The sequence below is a fragment of the Lichenostomus cassidix genome, unplaced genomic scaffold, assembly GCF_008360975.1.
Source record: "Lichenostomus cassidix isolate B80296 unplaced genomic scaffold, HeHo_3.0 HiC_scaffold_35, whole genome shotgun sequence".
NCBI lineage: Eukaryota > Metazoa > Chordata > Aves > Passeriformes > Meliphagidae > Lichenostomus > Lichenostomus cassidix.
In genome coordinates, this window is record NW_028147256.1 from 1,814,631 (window position 1) to 1,832,887 (window position 18,257).

The 18,257-nt window shown below is 61.0% G+C and overlaps 3 protein-coding genes across 3 annotated transcripts; 2 read left to right on the forward strand and 1 right to left on the reverse strand.

Moving 5' to 3' along the window:
- Nucleotides 1-1,300: 1,300 nt before the first annotated feature.
- LRFN1 (leucine rich repeat and fibronectin type III domain containing 1) lies at nt 1,301-6,570 on the forward strand. The gene is made up of 4 exons (XM_085044114.1): nt 1,301-1,387; nt 2,488-2,535; nt 3,040-4,417; nt 4,954-6,570. The coding sequence occupies exons 3-4, from the start codon at nt 3,054-3,056 to the stop codon at nt 5,528-5,530; spliced, it is 1,941 nt and encodes a 646-aa protein (XP_084900240.1). The 5' UTR covers nt 1,301-1,387; nt 2,488-2,535; nt 3,040-3,053; the 3' UTR covers nt 5,531-6,570.
- Nucleotides 6,571-6,710: 140 nt separating this feature from the next.
- Nucleotides 6,711-8,241, forward strand: SYCN (syncollin). The gene has a single exon (XM_085044148.1). The coding sequence runs from the start codon at nt 7,393-7,395 to the stop codon at nt 7,798-7,800; it is 408 nt and encodes a 135-aa protein (XP_084900274.1). The 5' UTR covers nt 6,711-7,392; the 3' UTR covers nt 7,801-8,241.
- A 163-nt stretch (nt 8,242-8,404) lies between these two features.
- On the reverse strand, nt 8,405-18,224 carry PAK4 (p21 (RAC1) activated kinase 4). The gene is made up of 10 exons (XM_085044113.1): nt 17,929-18,224; nt 17,559-17,619; nt 13,312-13,528; nt 11,747-12,268; nt 10,748-11,152; nt 10,226-10,359; nt 10,019-10,145; nt 9,813-9,938; nt 9,246-9,380; nt 8,405-9,168 (listed from the first exon to the last, which is right to left on the reverse strand). The coding sequence occupies exons 1-10, from the start codon at nt 18,125-18,127 to the stop codon at nt 9,013-9,015; spliced, it is 2,082 nt and encodes a 693-aa protein (XP_084900239.1). The 5' UTR covers nt 18,128-18,224; the 3' UTR covers nt 8,405-9,012.
- Nucleotides 18,225-18,257: the final 33 nt, after the last annotated feature.

Consider the following 18,257-nt stretch of genomic DNA (forward strand, 5'->3'; position numbering starts at 1 on the left):
TCTCGGTGTTCCCAGTGTCCCTCCACGGTCTCACAGTGTCCCCAGCCTGTCCCCAGCGTGTCCTCAGCTCGTCACAGTGTCTCCAGTGTCCCTGGCCTGGTGTCTGTAATGTCCCAGAATGTGTTTCCAGTGCATCCCTGTGTCCCTTGTGTCCATGTGTCCACCCGTGTGTCTGTGTATCTGTGTGTCCATGTGTCTGTGCATCTGTCTGTGTGTCCATGTGTCCATGTGTCTTTGTGTCAGTGCGTCCGTCTGTCCATCTGTCTGTGGGTGGTTCCGTGTGTCCGTGGGACGGGCCTGGGGGGTGACAGGGTGGGGCTGGAGGGATGGGGAAAGGGGCTGGGAGAGAATTGGGAGACACAAGGAGGGGCCCCATGGACTGGGGGGTCTGAAGTGTCGGGGTGTCCGTGTGTCCGTCCATGTGTCTGCCCGTGTGTCCGTCCATGGGTCTGTCCATGTGTCCGTCCATGGGTCTGTCCGTGTGTCCGTCCATGGGTCTGTCCGTGTGTCCCTGGATTTTTCCGTGTATCCAGCCGTGTGTCCATCTCTGGCTCTGTCCATATGTCCATCCTTGTGTCCCTGGCTCTGTCTGTGTGTCCGTGGGTCCATCCGTGTGTCCATCCATGGGTCCGTCCATGTGTCCCTGGGTCCATCCCTCTGTCCGTGTGTCCGTCCATGGGTCTGTGTGTCCATTCCTGTGTCCGTGACTCCATTCCTGCGTCCATCCCTGTGCCTGTGAGTCCATCCGTGTGTCCGTGCGTCCATCCCTGTGTCCCTGTGTCCATCCCTGGGTCCATCCGTGTGTCCGCGCTCCCGCCCGCGGCCCCGCCTCGCTCGGCCCCGCCCCGGCCCCGCCCGGCCCCGCCCCGCCGGTTCTGCGGCTCCGAGCGGCGGCCGCGGCCTCTCCGGGGCCTCTCCGGGGCGGCGGGTCCGGGGCTGCTCCGGGACCCCCGGCACCCCCAGCCCGGCAGCCGCTCCCGGGGCCCTCCCGCGCCCCCGGATCCATCCCCGCCCCGCCGGGATCCGTTCCCCCGCATCCCCGGGATCCATCCCCACATCCCAGATCCATCCCCGCCTCCCGTTCCCTCCATCCCTGTCTCCATCCCGGTTCCCATCCCCGCATCCCGCTGTCCCCCCGCCCCATCGCGGTCCCCTCTGCCCCCCCCAGTCGCGGGCCTCCCATCCCGATATCCCGGTGATCCCCGACATCGCCCCCCCATCGCCCCTCCCCATCCCCCGTGCAGCCGGGCCCAGTGCCCCCCCCGCCCCAATTCCCGATTTCCCCCCTCATTCCCTGTGCCCCCCCCGATGCCCCCCCGGTAGGGCGAGGCCCGACCCCCTCCCCCCCGGAGCAGCGATGGGAGCGTCCGTGGGCTGAGCCCCCCAGGTACCGCTGGGGGTCGCACGGCGGGGGGGGCGCCGGGGGGGATGAAATGTACTGGGATGTACTGGGGTGAACTGGGTCTGCATTGGCCTGCACTGGGCCATACTGGGATGCAGTGGGATGTACCGGCATGTGCTGGGTCTGTACTGGGATATACTGGACTCTGCTGGGCTGTGCTGTGTCTTTATCAGTCTGTACTGGGCTATGCTAGGCTATACTGGGATGTACTGGGCCGTACTGGGCTGTGCTGGGTTATACTGAGATGTACTGGGTCATACTGGGCTGTGCTGTCCTGTACTGGGCCATACTGGGCTGTTCTGGGCCACATTGGGCTCTTGGGCTGTGCTGGGATGTGCTGGGCCATGCTGGTGTGTGTACTGGGCCATACTGGCATGCACTGGGTCATACTGGGCTATACTGGGCCATGCTGGCGTGTACTGGGCTATACTGGGATATGCCAATCTTTACTGGGTGGTGCTAGACCATACTGGTCTGGACTGGGTCTGTACTGGACTGTGCTTTCCTGTACTGGTCAATACTGGTCCATACTGGGCCATGTTGGGCTGTACTGGGCCATACTGGGCCATGCTAGGGCTTACTGGGTTGTGCTGGACCATTCTGGTCTGTGCTGGGCTGTACTGGCTTATACTGGGCTGTACTGGTCCTTGCATGCCTGTATTGGTTTGTACTGGTCCTTGCTGGGGTATGCAGCCTGGATTGTCTCTGTACTGGCTCCTACTGGGCTATACTGGGCCATACTGGGCTGTGCTGGGCCATGTTAGCCTGGAATGGATGCTGTGGGGTGTGCACAGCGGATACTGGGCTGGACTGGGCTGAACTGGGCTGGACTGGGATATACTTGGCTATACTGGGGTGTGTGGAACTGTACTGGGCCATACTGGGCCACACTGGTGTGTGTGCTGCTGGACCAGTCCATACTGGTCCATACTGGTGGATGTGAATCTGTACTGGTCTATACTGGTCTGTACTGGCTTGTACTGGTGGATGTAGATCTATAGTGGTCCATACTGATGGATATGCACTCTCTACTGGTCCATACTGGTCCGTACTGGTCCGTAATGGCCTGTCCCCTGTCCCCACAGGCCCCGCGGCAACGCCCAGACAGGACCAACATGGAGCCCTGAGAGGAGGTAATGGCATCATTGGGGTCACTTGGACCACTGGGGTCACTGGGACCACTGAGAGCTTACTGGGATCACTGGGATCTCACTGGGATGTCACTGGGACCACTAGGATCTCCTAGGATCTTGTGATGTGCTGTGGGATCTCGTGGGAGAAAAAGGATCTGATGGGATCTGATATGACCTGAGAGGATCTCACAGGATCTCTTGGGACAAATGGCATCATGGGATCTTTTGGGGTATCATGGTACCATCTGGGATCTCGTGGAACAAGTGGGATCATGCAATCTGATGGGATTTCCTGGGTTTTCCTGGGGGTACGTGGGATCTCACAGCATTCAGTGGGATCCCAGGTGATGGGATGGGATCTGGGAAGATCTGATGGGATCTGGTGGGGTCTGATAGCATCCGAGGGGATGTGGCAGCTTCTGGAGGGATACCATGGGGCCTGTTGGGATCTGCTGGGATCTGCTGGGCTCCACCGCCCCCCGTGACCCCCTGTCTCCCCCGCAGGCGCGGCCGTGGGGATGGCGAAGCTGCTGGTGCCGCTGGTGGTGCTGGGGGCCGTGTCCGGGGCGGGGGTCCCGGTGTCACCGCCTTCGCCGCGGTGTCCCCCGCGCTGCCTGTGCCCCGCGGCCGCGCCCAGCCCGACGCTGCTGTGCGCCCGCACGGGGCTGCTGGCCGTGCCGCCCAGCCTGGACCGCGGCGCCGTAGAGCTGCGCCTGGCCGACAACTTCATCGGCGCCGTGGGCCGTGCTGACTTCGCCAACATGAGCAGCCTGGTGCACCTGACGCTGTCGCGGAACGGCCTGCGCCGCCTCGCCCCCGGCGCCTTCGCCGACCTGCGTGCCCTGCGAGCGCTGCACCTGGATGGCAACCGGTTACCGGCGCTCAGCGGGCCGCAGCTCCGCGGGCTGGCCAGCCTGCGCCACCTCATCCTGGCCAATAACCAGCTGGCCGCCATCGACGCCGCCGCCTTCGCCGCCTTCGCCGCCACCGTGGAAGACCTGGACCTGTCGCACAACAACCTCCCGGCGCTGCCCTGGGACGCCGTGGCTGCCATGGGCAGCCTGGCCACGCTGACGCTGGACCACAACCTGCTGGAGCGGGTGCCGGCTGGCGCCGTGGCGCGGCTGCCGCGGCTGGCCAGGCTCGACCTCACGGCCAACCGGCTACGGGCGCTGCCGCCGGTACCGGGGCCGCCGGGGCCGGCACTGGCGGCCGGGGGAAACCCCCTGCACTGCAACTGCGAATTGCTGTGGCTGCGCCGCGTGGCTCAGCCGGGCCGCCTGGAGACCTGCGCCACGCCGGCGCCACTGGCTGGGCGGCTGCTGGGCGCCGTGCCCGAAGAGGAGCTGACCTGCCGGGCCCCTGCCGTCACCGCCGCGGCAGCGCACCCGCCTGCGGTCACTGAGGGGCAGCCGCTGCGCCTGGGCTGCGCCGCCGTCGGGGACCCCCCGCCCGCGCTGCACTGGCTGGGCCCCGATGGGCGCGTGGTGCAGAACGGCTCCCGGCGCTCTGTGGGCGCCGACGGCTCCCTGGAGCTCCGCGTGGCCACGCTGAGAGACCACGGAGGCTTCACTTGCGTGGCCGCCAACGCCGCGGGTGAGGCGGCGGCGCGCGTCGACGTCGTGGTGGTGCCGCTGCCGGTGCCGCGGGGACGGGACGGGGATGGTGACGCCGGAGCTGCCGAGGCGGGGCCCGGCCCCTCAGATATGGCCCAGGCGGGCGGCAATGACACCTGGGGGGGGCCCGGGGAGCGGCGGGTGGTGGCGGCGGAGGTGACCGGGTCCTCAGCGCGCATCCGGTGGCTGCCGCAGCGCCACTTGCCCGGCGTGCGCATGGTGCAGATCCAGTACAACAGCTCGGCCGACGACGCCCTCGTCTACAGGTGGGGGCCGATGGGGAATCCGCGAGGGGCTGGGGAGCTTGGGAGCGGCCTGGGAAGGGTCTGGGGCAAGTTCCAGTGGGACTTGGGGAGTCCTGTGGGGTTCAAGGGCGGTCTGGAGGGCTCCAGGGGAGCTCAGGTGGGTTTTGGGGGGTCCTGTGGGGCTTCAGGGGGGTCTGGGAAGGGTCTGTGGGTCCTGGAGGTCTCCAGGGGAGGGGGGGGGTGTTCAGGTAGCTACTGGGGGCTTCTGGAGTGGCTCTGAGTGGATGTGGGGGATATCAAGGGAATTCTGGATATCTGGGGGCGTCGGGGTGGGGTCTCGGGGGAGGTCCTAGGGACGCTCAGGGGAGTCCTGGGGGTCTCTGTGGAGTCTTTGAGGTGTTTGGGGGAGGAGGATAGTGGAAGTCTTTGGGGGAATCCTGGGGGTTTCTGAAGTGTCTTTGAAAGGGCCTGGGCGAGATTTCGGCTTCCTGTGGGGGGCTGAGAGGGGGATGCTGGGCTCTCGCCCCCCCCACGACTCCCCCTCGCCCCTTCCCCAGGTTGTTGCCCCCCTCCAGCCGCACCTTCGTGCTGCGGGATTTGGCCCCAGGGCGCCTGTACGAGCTCTGCGTGTCCGCGCTGCGCGTTGTCGGCGACCCCCCCGCCGCCCCTCGCCCGCTAGGCTGCGTCTCGTTCGCCACGGCCGCCGCCCCCCCGGGCTGCGCCGCGCCCCCCCGGCCCCACTTCTTGGGGGGGACCGTCATCATCGTCATCGGCGCCGCCATCGCCGCCTCCGTGCTCGTCTTCATCCTCATCCTCACGGCGCGTTGGAAGGCGGCGGGGGCGCGGCGTCCCCCGCCCGCGCTCACCAGCGTCTGCTCGCAGACCAACGGCGGTCCTCGGCCCGCCGAGACGCCCGAGCTGCCCCCGCTGCCCCCGATGCCCCCGCCCGCGGGCGGGGGTCCCGCGGCGGGGGGGGCGCGGGCGTTGTTCCCCAGCCACAGCTACCCCCGGCGGGCGCGGCCGCGGCGCCACGGGTCCCTCCCGCGGCTGGACGCGCCCGAGGGGACCCCCCTGGGACCCCCCCTGCGCCCCTCGTTCGGCAGCACCCACTGGATGCTGGAGAGCACCGTGTGAGGGGGGGACGGTGGGAATACCGCCCCCCAGACCCCCTCTCTGGACCTCTCTTCGGCAGCACCCACTGGGACCCCCCCCCGAGATCCTCCTGGGGGGGGGCGGCGGTGGGACCCCCCCCGGACCCTCCCCGGGACCCCTCTTCGGCGGTCCCCCGTGCAGTGCCGGGCGACCAAGCGCAGCCCCGGCGGCTTTTGTTGGAGGGGCGTCCTGGGAGCGCCAAAGCTCGCCCGGGTGCCCCCCCGGACCCATTTGGGATCCCCCGTGGGTGCTACCAGGTGCCATTGGGAGCCCCCCAGGTGTCCCCTCCCCCGCCCTGGCGGTACCTGTATGCAAACCCTTCCCCCCGAAAAACTGGCGTGGGGTCCCCCGACATGTGCGGGCACCGTGAAACGCATAGGGATCGCGACAGGGACCACCCCCCGACAGGGACTCACGTGCGCCCCAACAAGCGCGTGGCGTGTCCGGAAACCTGTGCCCCCTCGCCTCCAAAAGCAGGACACTCGCCCGGGACTTGCGTGTGCCCCCCGCCCCACGCCTGTCCCCCCCCAAGATGCGCACTTGGGACTTGTGTGTGCGCCCCAACATTTGTGTACCCCTCCTCGCCCCACGTGCGTGCCCGGCCCGCCCCCCCCGCGGTGCCTTCGGCCGGGCCGGGGGGGCCCCGCACACGCCCCCGACATCTCTGCACAGATGACACGAGACCCGCAGCCCCCTCTCAAAACCCCCCCCCGTGGGGAGGGGGGGAAGGGGGGCACCCCCGGATGCCTGGGGACCCTCCCGTGTGTCCCTCTCCCGTGGCCTCTGCCCCCCCCAACTCGGCCCGGGGGTTCCTATCTGGCTGGTCTGGATAACCCTGGGGGGCCTCCCAGGCCCCCCATTTCCCTCCCAGCCCCATTTCCCCCCCTCAAATGCCTCAGCTCCTCCCCATCTTCCCCCCTTCCCAAGACGCCGCCTCCCCCACCAGCCGCCCCCCTCGGGCTCCCCCGCAGTGTTTAACACGAGTTTTTACATTAAAAACCTGTGGCCCCCCGGGGCAGAAACACGAGTTTGAATGGGGGGGGATGCTGGGGCACGAGCTCGGTCCCTCTTAGTTTGGGGCTGGGCTCTGACTGGGAGGTCCCCTCTGTCTTTTTGGGGGGGGTCTCTTCCCGGATGGAGTTTCATTTCCTACGGGTGGGGGGTCTCAGTCCCATACGAGATCCCTTCCCTCGAGCTTCACCCACCCCATCTGTTCCCTCAACCCTGCAATGTGGGCGGGTCTGGACTATGCTAATGAGGCATCAATCCCCGCCCCCTGCAGTTGCCATGGGGACCGTCGTGGGAAGCTCAGCAGGGCCAGGACAGAGATCATGAATATAAAAATAGGGGGCGGAGCTCACCAGCAAAAGCCCCCAGTAATTATGCCCTCATTTGCATAGAGAGCACCTGGGCCCCATCTCGGCCTTGGCTGCTTCCCACTCCCCAAGGCCATGGCGAGACTGGGGGGGGCCAGGGGAGTCACCAACACCTGAGGCCCCTTTTGGGGGTGGTCCTCAACACCTAGGTCCCTCCTATGGGGGGGGGCAGCACAATTTGGGGGATTGCCAACCCCTGTGTCCCCCCCGGGGGGGAGTTGCAGATTTGGGGGGTCCCGGCCCCTCCCTTCCAGAGGATGTAGCCAAGGGGAAGTCCTTGCACACTTGTGTCCCTTCCCATGGTGGGAGGGGTTATCTGCAGACCTTGGTGCCCCTCACACACCTGTGTCCCTTCCCAGGGAGCCACAGCACACCTGGGTCCCTTCCCAGGTGGGCCCCACCCTCTGGCCTTGGGCTCGGGTATAACCGAACTGCGGGGGACTCGGTGCGGCCCGAGAGGTGACGGAGATGGCGTCGGCGCTGCTGGTGATGCTGGTGGCTGCAGTGGCCATGCTAGGCTGGGGGGTGGAGGCCCAGTGCCCCACGGCTGCGGACCTGCGCCCTGCCAATGGCACCCGTGTGTGTGCCATGCTCTACGCTGACAACAGCCCCTACTACGACCAGTGCTGCGCTGGGGAAGTGCTGGTGGTGCCGCCGGACAGCGACGTGCCCTACATGCCCCGTGGGTGGTCCGACCGAGTCTCCTCCCTAGTGGTGGGCACCAAGTGCGAGCTCACCGTGTGGTCGGGCAAGGCCAAGAAAGGCAAGTCGCGACGCTTCAGCACCGGTACGGTGCCACGGCTGCAGGAGGTGCGCCGGGGGCTCTTTGGAGACTGGAACGATGCCATCCGGGGGTATTACTGCACCTGCAAGTGAGCGGCAGCGCGGAGCGGGGCAGCAGGGGCGACACTGGGGAGCGGCAGGCGAGGCCAGGCAATGGGAGTTGCAGTGAGGCAATGCGGGTCAACACCAGTCAGTGTCGGTCAACATGGGTCAATGCAAGTCAACGTGGATCAATGTCAGGCAACGCAGATCAACGTGAGCCAGTGTGGGTCAAGATGTGCCAGTATGGGTCACTGTGAGTCAACGTGGGCCAAGACAAGTCACCATAAGTCAACATTGGCCAAGACCCACCATCAGGGGCGAACACATGCCAACCCAGCCCAAGCCAAGACAACCTTGGCCAACGTGAGTCAACACAGGCCAAGCCATGCCAAGGACACTCCCCTTGTGAGACCCTGTGTGTTCCATGGGCTGACAAAGCCACGCCCCCCCTGCAGCCCCCTGTGCAGTCAATAAAACCCTGAGGAAGCAGCAGCTCTTGCCTGGGCAGTCCTTTACTGGGGGGGGTTCCCAATCCCCCAGGGGGTCTTTGGGTGGGAGAAGGGGGTCTCCACACCCCCCACCCCCTGAGGACATTAGAGGTGCCCCCTGCCATGTACTCCCCCATCCCCCAAAGAACCACACAGCACACAGGGGGTCCAAAAGGACACATGTAATTTGAGGGGGGCCGGTGTCCCCCTGGGACCCCCCATTCCGTGCGGTACAAAACCCGATCATATAAATATCACTTTGTTAAAAAAGAAAACTGTGGGGGTGGGGGGGGGTTCCAGAGGGAAGGAACCAACAAAAAGACTCCCAAATCAACAAAAACAGGTGAGGAGGGCCCGGGGCAGGGGACACACCCCGAATCAGTAGTGTGGTGTGGTGGGGGGAGGAGTGAGATGTAGTATTGGGGATCCCCCCTCATGGAGATGTAGGGGGGCATACCCCAGTGCCCAAGGGGGTAGAAAAGAGGGGACTAAAAAAACCAAAAAAAGGCGGAAATGCCCCAAAATGGGTCCCAAAGGCGGGGGGGCACTGGGATGAGCCCCTGCACCTGCGAACCTCCAGGATGACAGCCACACCCCCCCAAAATCTCTGCTGTGGGGTCTCCAGCTCAGTAGTACAGGTTGGGGGGCCAGCACCCCCAGCAGCGCCCTCCAGGAACATCCCAGTCCCACTCCTGTTAGGGGGGGCCACTGAGGAGGAGGAGCAGGAGGAGGAGCAGGAGGGGGCCAAAGGGGTCTCCCCCAGGGCAGGGGTGTCTCACCGCAGCCGGTGTTGCCGCATGAGGGGTACGATGCAGGCGGGGGGGCCCGCAACACCCAGGAAAGGGTGGCGGAGCAGCTCCGGGGCGCTTGCCCGCTGCGCCGGGTCCCGCACCAGCATCCGCTCCAGGAACCCCTTCAGGGATGGGGACACCTGGGGAGGATGGAAGGGGGGAGCATGAGACACCCCCTGGCAGTCCCCAGAAAGGGGGGACCCTCCTCCCGAGTTACCTTGTGGCCATTCTTGAGCCGGGGTGGAAGGTTGTCCCGGATCAGCTTCATGGCTTTAAGGGGGGGCTCGTTGAAATAAGGGGGTTCCCCGTCCACCATCTCGATGACCATCACCCCCAGGGACCAGATGTCCACCTGGGGGGTGGGAAGGTACACCCCAAAAATGAAGGGGGCGTTTGGGAGAAAGCCCCTCAAACCCACCCTGTGCCCTTCCCCAAATACACAGCACCCTGAAGGGGGGGTTTGGAGGGGAGGCCACTTGCTGCCCCTCAAACATACCATGGTTACCCCCAAACACACCCTGGGCAACCCTAAACCTATCCTGAGCACCCCTAAATCCATCCCAAACCCATCCCGTGCTCCCCAACCCACCCTTGGCATCCTGAAGTCCATCCCAAACCCCATACAAGACACCTCAGGGTGGCAGAGAAGGCGGGAGATGAGCTCAGGGGCCCACACACACATCCCAACCTCCCTAGACCCACCCCAAACCCCCTGAAACCCACCCTAAACACCCCCCTAATGAACCCCAGGACCCCCTAAGCTCCCCCAAAACTGCAGACCCACCTCAGGGCCATAGGGCAGGCGGGAGATGAGCTCAGGGGCCATCCAGTAAGGGGTCCCCACGAGGGACTTGCGCCGTGGCACCTCCTTGTTCACTTGGGCACAGAACCCGAAATCTGAGAGTTTCACCTGCCAACAGGGTTGGGGCTGGTCAGGGTGGGACCCCAAAGGATCGAGGGGAGTTTTGGGGGGTTTTTGGGCGTTCCTACCCGCCCGTCGTGCGTGAGAAGGATGGAGTCGCTCTTGATGTCGCGGTGGATGACGCCCTGGGCATGGAGCACGGCGAGCGCCCGCAGCACTGAGCGGCATACGGCTGCGATCTGCTCCTCTGACATCCTGGGGGACGGCACCCTGTCACCACCCCTGTCAGTTCTGTCAACCCTGCCACCTCTGCCACCTCTATTCCACCCATTCACCTGGTGTGGGTGACGATGTCAGTCAGGGCGCCACCCTCCAGGAACTCCATGACCACCCAGAGCTCGTCACCCACCAGGTAACTGTTGTACATCTCCACTACGTTCTCGTGCTGGTGGTCCCGCATGATCACCACCTGGGGAGAGGGACACAGAGGTGGGACCCTGGGACTGTCCCTGGGGCTCCCCAGGGCATTGGGAGGTCCCTAGTGGGTCACCAAGGGGTCCTTGATGGGCTTTAAGGGGGCCCCGAGAGCTTCTGGAGGGGATCCAAAGCATTCCTGAGGGTCTCCAAAGTTCTGACCCTGAGGGTCCCCGAGGGCCTCCTGAGGGGTTCCTGGGGGTCTCTGAAGTGCCTTTATGAAGTCCCCAAGGGTCTTTGAGATCTTTAGGGATCTCTGAGAGTCTCCGAGGCATCGCCAAGTCTCTCCAGGGGTCCCTGAGGTGCTCAAGGGGTCCCCAATGCTCTCAAGGGCATCCCCAAGGCTCTCCAGGGGTTTCCACAGGGCTGCCCCCTGCCCTCACCTCATTGAAGAGCAGCTCCCGCCTCTGCTGCTTGCGCAGGTCCATCTTTTTGACGGCCACAAGCTTGCCGGAGCCGCGCACAGTGGCGATGCAGACGATGCCTGTGGAGCCCTCACCGATCTTGATGAAGTTGTCCAGGTACGTGCGGGGGTCGCCGGGGTCCACCACCATCTGCAGTGCCGCCCGGAACTGCTCGTGGGACACGCGCTGGGGCCCCCCCGCTGGGGCAGGTGCGGGGCCGGGGGGACGCACGGCCGGGGGGGGCTCCGGGGCAGGGGGAGGCAGCTCCGGGGCTTTGGGGCGTGGGGGGCCGGAGGCGTGGGAGGCACTGGGAGCACTGGGAGCGCCAGTGGGGACTGGCCCGTTGGGGGTAACCTCCTGTGGCCGTCCCGGGCGGTGCTCAGCCTGTGGGCACAAGGGAGAAGGGCGTCAGCCCCTGGAATTCCTGTGGGAATATCAGGGCTCAGCGCCAGGGCCTCCAGGCAGAGGCTGGAGGGAAGGGCTGAGTGAGGAAGAGGGAGAGGAAGAGACTCTGGAGCCATGGATGCAACACCAGAAAGGAAGCGCAGAGCTGGAGTCCTTCAGGATTCCCCAGTTCCCACCAGAACACGGGAAGCTGCAAGGAAGCGAAGAGGAGCTGCTTCCAAGGAGGAAGAGAAGAGACAGAGTACGGAAGAGGAAGCTGTTTTGGTGCTGAGACTGAAGCACTGGGCTGGGAAAGTGGCGGCCCCCCGCACACCCTGATTCTGGGAAGCCATGAGGAAGAGGAGCAGAAAAGCCGCTTCTGAGGAAGAACAGGAGAAGCAAAGCAAGGAAGAGGAAGCAGAAGAAAATGAAACAGCTCCAGAGTCAAAGATGTGACCCCAGGGAAGGAAGCTGCTGCTGATCTCAGTGGAGCATGGGAAACCGTGAAGAGGAGCAGAGAACCTGCTCCGTAAGAGGAAGAAAAGCAGGAAGGGGAAGAGGAGGACAAGGAAAGGCCCAGGGAAAGTCCTTTACCTGGGCACTGCCCCCCCGGCCAGGGTCAGTTTCAGCGCGGGGGTAGGTGTGGAAGGGGCGTCCGGACGCCGTCTTCAGCCCCGCTCCAGGAGCGCCAGGAATGCCGGGAATCTCGGGGGGCCGCAGGTCCGGCCCCGAGAGTGGACGCTGCTCGCGGGGTGGGGGCCGGGGGGGCCCCTCTCCGGCTGAGCTGGATTTGGGGCGACCCCCAGGGGGGTGGGGGTGAGGGAGGAGGGGCTCCTGTCTGGCTGCAGCTTTGGGGTCCTCCTGCTCCCGGGATTGGGGGGGTCTTGGCTCTGGGTCTCCGTGGCGGCCCTTGCTGGGTTCCGGGTGGGAGGGGGGTGGTCCCAGGGCCAGGCCGTTCTCTGGGGGGTGCTGGGAGGGGCAGGGGGGGCTGTCCCGGCGCAGGGAGTTGGAGCGGGACACAGACACAGCCTCCAGCTCATCCAGGAGCCACGCCAGGGTCCCATCCCGGCCCCCAGGAGCCCCATCCCGGGTCCCTCTGGAGCCACGCACGATGGGCTGCGGGAAGGGGGGACACATGGGGAAAACAAGGGAGAAAAGGAAAAAAAACAATGGAAAGATGACATGGAATGGCTGCAGGGGGATGGCGGGATGGGCAGAGGGGAGGGGACTTGGCTGGGGTGTCCCTCTGGGGAGAGTCCCAGATCTCAAAGATCCCTGGGTGTCCCCCAGGGATTGGGGTCCCACCTTACCAGAAGTGTCCAAAAATATTGGGAGGTTTGATGGGGCAGGAACTGGGGGAACTAAACAGTCAGAACGGAGGTGGGGATGGATGGATGTGGGAATGGGGATTCCTCGATTTGGGGACTTAAACAAATGGGAACAAACACACATGATGAGTAAGAGATCAGGTGGGAATGACCCCAAGACCCATGGGATGCGCTGGTTTCAGGTGTGGGGAGGGGTCTCACCTGGGTGGTCCCTGTCCTGCGGGACCCAACCACCACCTCCCTGCTCCAAGATCCCCAAATTCCCCCCAGTGTGGCTTTCCTGGAGGGTGGGAAAGGGGTAGGGACCCATCTAGTGCCTCCCTGATCCATTATCCTGAAATTCCCCAAGACCCCCAAATTCCTCCCAGTTTGACCCTAATGAGCATCCAGGGCCCCCTTACATACTTAAAGAGCCCAGATTCCTCCAAACCTGCCCTGGGGACTGAATGAACCCCCAGCTGCCCCCTCCCTGCCCCGTGATCCCAAAATCTCCTGGTCCATGACCCCCAAATTTGTCTTTTTGCGAAGAAGGAAAGGGGTGGGGATCCAGCTCCCACCTCCTTGCTCCATGACCCCCAAATTCCTCCCAGTTTTTGACCCCCAAGGGTGGCTGGCAACCCTTTACCTGTTCCATGACCCCCAAATTCCCTGATCATTGAAAGACCTCAAAATTCCCTTGCTCCAAGACCCTCAAACCACCCCCAGTTCAACCCCAAAGAGCGCCCAGATCCCTACTACCTGCTCCAAGATCCCAAACCCAGAATGGCAACCTGACCATGCCTTTCCTGCCCCATAAGCTCCCGAATTCCCGACGTTCCCAGTTTTCTGCACCTTGTGGGCCCCGCGGATGGCGGTGATGCAGGCAGGGTCCACGAGGGGTTTGGGGCGCCGAGCAGACTCTTCGAGTAGCCCCTGCCACTGGCGGGGCAGCCCCGTGAAGCGCTGCTCTGAGGGGTCATATCCCGTGTGCACCCGGTGCTCGAAGTTGGATGGCGCCGAGATCTCCACCCGCTTCTTCTTCTTGGAGAACATGGCCCGGGATGTGCTCCTGGCAACGGGATCAGGCCCCAGAATCCCAGAGTTAGCATGAGGGAAATGGGAAACGTCATCAGGAATGGGATCAGGCCCCAAAATCCAGAGTTATAATGGCAAAGGTCAATGGGAATGGGAACAGCTCCCAAAATCCAGTGTTACAATGGGGAATGTTACTGGGAACAGGACCAGCCCCCAAATCCCACAACTAGAATGAAATAAATTGGAAATGTTGTTGGGATGAAAAGCATTGGGATGGACAGGATGAGATCCAAACTCCCAGCATTACAATGAGGTAAATGAGAAACATCTTTGGGATGGAACACATTGGGCGGTAATGGGATCAGTCCCCATAATCCCATTGTTGGAACGATTTTTATCCATCCATTGGCCACTTTTGTCCAACATCTCCCACTTTCATCCAATTACTTCCCATTTTTCTCCAATTCCAAGCTTGGCAACACCAGGAGTGACAGAAATTCCCGCTTGGAAATGGGATTAATCCATTGATTACCTCACCCAGACCAACAAACAGCTTTAAAACGCCTCAAAAAGCCACAAAAATCCCCTTTTCCTGGGATCCCAGCACCAGGATTGGTTCTCTGTGGCACAATCTGAGGGTTTGGCTGATTTAATTTCATGTTTTTCTGTGTTTTTCCTGCAGTTTCCAGGCCTGGAATGAGCTGAGCTGGGAGGGTTTTGGGAATGTGATACTAGCGGGGTCATGAATCCCACTGGGAATAGCCCCAAAATTCTGCGGATCCTGGGTGGGTCTATTTTTCCCACTTCCACTGCTTTTCCTGGAGCCAATTTCCTACTGTTTCCTCCCTGTTTTTTTCTGGTTCCTCATCTCAATCTCATTTTCCAAGCTCTAGAATCCTGCTGCTTCCAAGGTTTTCCCCTTAAATCAATGATCCATTACGTAATTTGTTCTCCTCCTCCATTTTGACCCCAGTCAAAAACTGCGAATTCCGTATATTCCCCATTTTCCCTGCTCATCCTAGGCTGATCCCTCCTTCCACCTTTCCAGGACGCTGTCAGGATCCTCCCTGGTTTGCCAAAATCCTGTTTTTGGATAGAAAGTTCTCTTGGTTTGGGGAAATTGCAGCTGAATTTGGAGCAGGAGGATTAGAATCTGCTGCATTTGGGCTTTTCCTGATGGGAATTCCATAGGAAATACCCGAGGATGATCCAGGTCAGCCAGAACGTTGGGGATGTGCAGCATCCTGGGCCTCTGGACACCAAATCCACCTGATTTCAACCCAGAACCCAGCTTTTTTTGGGATGGTCAGGGAAAAACAGATGGTACTTGGTGGGGGCAGAGGGATCCTGAAGAATTCCAGAGAGTGGGATGAGGGCTAGGAGGTGGTGAAGCCCCCCTTCCTTATTCCTCAGCCCTTCCCAGGTCACATTCTTGGGATCCCAGGAGGGTTTAATTAGTAACCAATTAATGAGCAACTGAGTCCACAGTGGGTGGAGTATTCTCGTATTTTCCCTAAAATTCTGCACAAAATTCCCCCCAAACCAGTGGCATTTTGGCTGTGTCCTGGTGGGAATCATGCTGGCAGCTTCAGGATGAAAAACAAAGGGAAAAGTAAAGGGGGGAAAAAGGTGCACAAAGGTGCTTCCCGCCTTCCCATAAACCCCAAATCAAGGAAAATCAGATGTTACTGGGCAGGAGAGTGTCCAGGAAGGGATTGAAATAGTATTTTCAGCAAATTGCAGGTATTTCAGACTGAATCGGGGTGAATTTCAGGAAACCAAATCCCTGCGGTGGCATCATTCTGGATGTGGTGTTTGGCTTTATCCTGCTTCCCAAATTCCAATATCCCCATTTTTTTTTCCCTGCGTCAAGCTGGTCGATCCATCCTATCCCTCCGCCCGTTGCCCCAAATTGCTCCATTTTCCCCTAAATTTCCAACGTGGCCCCTATGGAATCAGAGGGCCCCGGGAAGATGGGGAGAGCTCCCAGGGAGAGCCAGGGTCGATCCTAAGTGATCCCAAACGGATTCCCAGGGAATCCCCGCTCCAGAGCGTTCCCCGGATCTCATTGGAGGGACATGGTGAGAAAATTCTGCTGGATGAAAAACTTACCTCGTATTCCCACCACTTACTCCTGGTTATTATCCCCTACAGTTCCCCAAATCTTGAACTCATGCTGGATTTGATCCTTTTAGGAAGAAGCGCAAAGAGCCAAAGTCTCCGTTGGAAAATCCCTGAGCTTTTTTTTCTTTTGGAGAATTAATTTCCTGGTGTCAGCCAGAACAGGAAGAGGGTCAAAACTCTCCAATTCCACATCTTCCACAAAAAACTTCGACCTCCAGAGTCCCCGGCGGGAATTTGGGATCTTTGGGAAGCAGCTCTTTAACGCAGCAGGGACAGATCCCAGCACCCGGAAAACTCATGGAATTCTGGCAAAATCAGTGAAGACGCGTTTTCCTGATTGCACGGGTGATCCCAATGATCCCTGGAGTTTCCTGCGTGCCAGAGTCTCTCCAGAGCTCCGAAATCCCAGCCAGATCCTGCTGGGAGTGCGTCGGGTTTGCTCCAAGGTGTTGTTTTCCTTAGAAAAAAAACCAAAAAAACCGCAGGAAGCAGTGTGTCCTGAACCTATGGGTGAATCCCCCAGGCCGGAATCCTGGGATTCCCTGTAGTGGGGTCACATTCTCCAGGAAAGGGAGGCCAGGAAGGCCATGACTGGAGCGTTCCGGCAGGGAAAGGCGGGTTGGACTGGCCCAGCTGGATCTGCTGAAGGAGGAGGAGGAGGAGGAGGAGTAGGAGGAAGAGGAAGAGGAGGAGAGGTGTCAGCCTTTGCCCGGAGGAATCCCAGAATTCCAGGAATCTGGTGACCCACAAGGACCCTCCAAAGCTCCCTTGAAGGTTTCTCTCCTTCAGGGAAAAATTCCAGAAAGGGAATCAGGAGATCCAAACTCCTAGGAAAAGGGAATCAACAGCTCAAAGCTGTCATGATTGCCGGAAAAACCAGGAAGGCAGGGAAGGGGGGGTAAGGTGGAGAGGAGGGAAAGGAGGAAGGAGTGGGAAAAGGAAGAAGACAAGGAGGGAGGAAGAAAGAAAAAAGTGTAAAAGAAAGGGGAGAAGGAGGAATTCTGGCAGAATTCAGCTCTTTTCCTGCAGCAGGAAGTTTCCTCGTAGCTAGAAGTGCAAGGAGAGGAAGGGAGAGAGGGAGGAACGTCGGGAATCTCCGGCTCCGGGCAAAGGAAGGGCCAATTATTTATAATCAAATTAATCAGTAACAATCCTGTCCATCCATGACGATCCACTTCACCAAAATCCAGGAAAACGGCAAATCCCTCCCGGGGCTGGTTCGGGAACACCTCCAGTAAACTCCCCCACGGCTTCAGGGAACCCAGGTTTTATCACATGGGAATGAATAAACTAAAAGATTAATTAAAGCCACGGGAACGGGCAGGGCAGGAATATCCTTGGGATTTCCTCCTGGAAAACCTGGAGCAATTTCTGCTTGTCCCACTTCCATTAACCAGATGTGACTGACCAAATTTCCACCTTTTACCTCCAAACGCCAACAGGCAATGTGGCGGGAGGGTGAAGTTTTTGGCCGTTTCCTAAGGATTGCTGTATCTTTCCAACATCTGTATATTCCACATAAACCAAATTTCCACTTAGTACCAAGCCAGCCACGTGCCAATCCCTCTATGCCACCACTATTTACTCCAAAATTCGCTAACCTACAGGGAGAACACAAATAAAAGGCCAAATCAAGAACCCTTTTTTTTCCCTCTCCTTTTTCTTTGAGGAACGGCAACAGGGACACCTCAGAAACTTTTACAATGGCGATTTCCCTTCCACTGCACCAAAATTGGGGGAAAAGGCTGCTTTTAAAGAGTTAGGAGATTCCTGAGAAATCCCAGTGCCTGTCTGCCTTGGAGTTCCTGACCCAAATCCACAGTAAACGCTGTAAAAATCCATCCCAGGGCTCTGGGGATGTATGGTAGCGTGGGGGGGAAGACCCCCAAATCCCCGTGGGATAAAAAATTCTGTGAATTAATTCCGGTTCCGTTTCCTACCTTCCAGGAAGGGAAAACTTTCCTGTCTCAGCTCTGCATTCCGCGTCTTCCGGGGAAAGTACTGCACGGGAAGAACGGAATTCTCTCAGGATCACCCCAAACCTCCCCATGTGGGGTGTTTTTAGGGCGGGGGGTGGTTAGATCCATATCCCGGTGCTCTCCGGGAATTCCAGGGTTTCCCAAGGCTGTTGCCGCCGCCCTCCCGGGGATTTGGGGAGCCTCAAATTCCCCCAAAACCCACCCACCGCCTTCCACCTCCATTACCGCAAAATTCCTTGAGCCTGGTGGGTCTCCAAACCCCAGATCCCCCCGAAATCCCCCAAATTCCGCCCGAGCGCACTCAGCCCCCCCGGGCCCCCTCAGGCCTCACTCGGCCGTCGCCGCCGCCATGTTGGGATCGAGCCACATCCGGGTCCTCCCACGCCCGCGTCGCCGCGGCGACAGAACGCGCCCCCAAGAGGCGGGGACACGGGCGAGCGCGGCGTGGCGAGCCAGATATGAGCGAGGGGCGGAGTATGAGGAGCAGAATACGGTAAAGAGGCGCGGCAAAGGGCGGAGAGAAGCCGCATATGGGCGGGGAACGCGGTTTGTGGCGGCGTTTAGGGCGGGAGAGGTGGGGTTTGCGTGAGAAGAGGAGTGGTTTGTGGGAGAAGAGGCGGGGGTTAGGTCAGGAAAGACGGGAGTTAGGGCGGGAATGGC

Bases quoted from the DNA above. Each gene is read 5' to 3' on its own strand.
- LRFN1 (XM_085044114.1), top strand. From the start codon at position 3,054: ATGGCGAAGCTGCTGGTGCCGCTGGTGGTGCTGGGGGCCGTGTCCGGG. The intron at 4,418-4,953 runs GTGGGGGCCGAT...CCCCTTCCCCAG, and splicing joins GACGACGCCCTCGTCTACAG to GTTGTTGCCCCCCTCCAGCC.
- SYCN (XM_085044148.1), top strand. From the start codon at position 7,393: ATGGCGTCGGCGCTGCTGGTGATGCTGGTGGCTGCAGTGGCCATGCTA.
- PAK4 (XM_085044113.1), bottom strand. From the start codon at position 18,127: ATGCGGCTTCTCTCCGCCCTTTGCCGCGCCTCTTTACCGTATTCTGCT. The intron at 11,153-11,746 runs GTAAAGGACTTT...TTGTGCCCACAG, and splicing joins GCCGGGGGGGCAGTGCCCAG to GCTGAGCACCGCCCGGGACG. The intron at 9,381-9,812 runs GTGGGTCTGCAG...CCCACCCCCCAG, and splicing joins GCCTGCCCTATGGCCCTGAG to GTGGACATCTGGTCCCTGGG.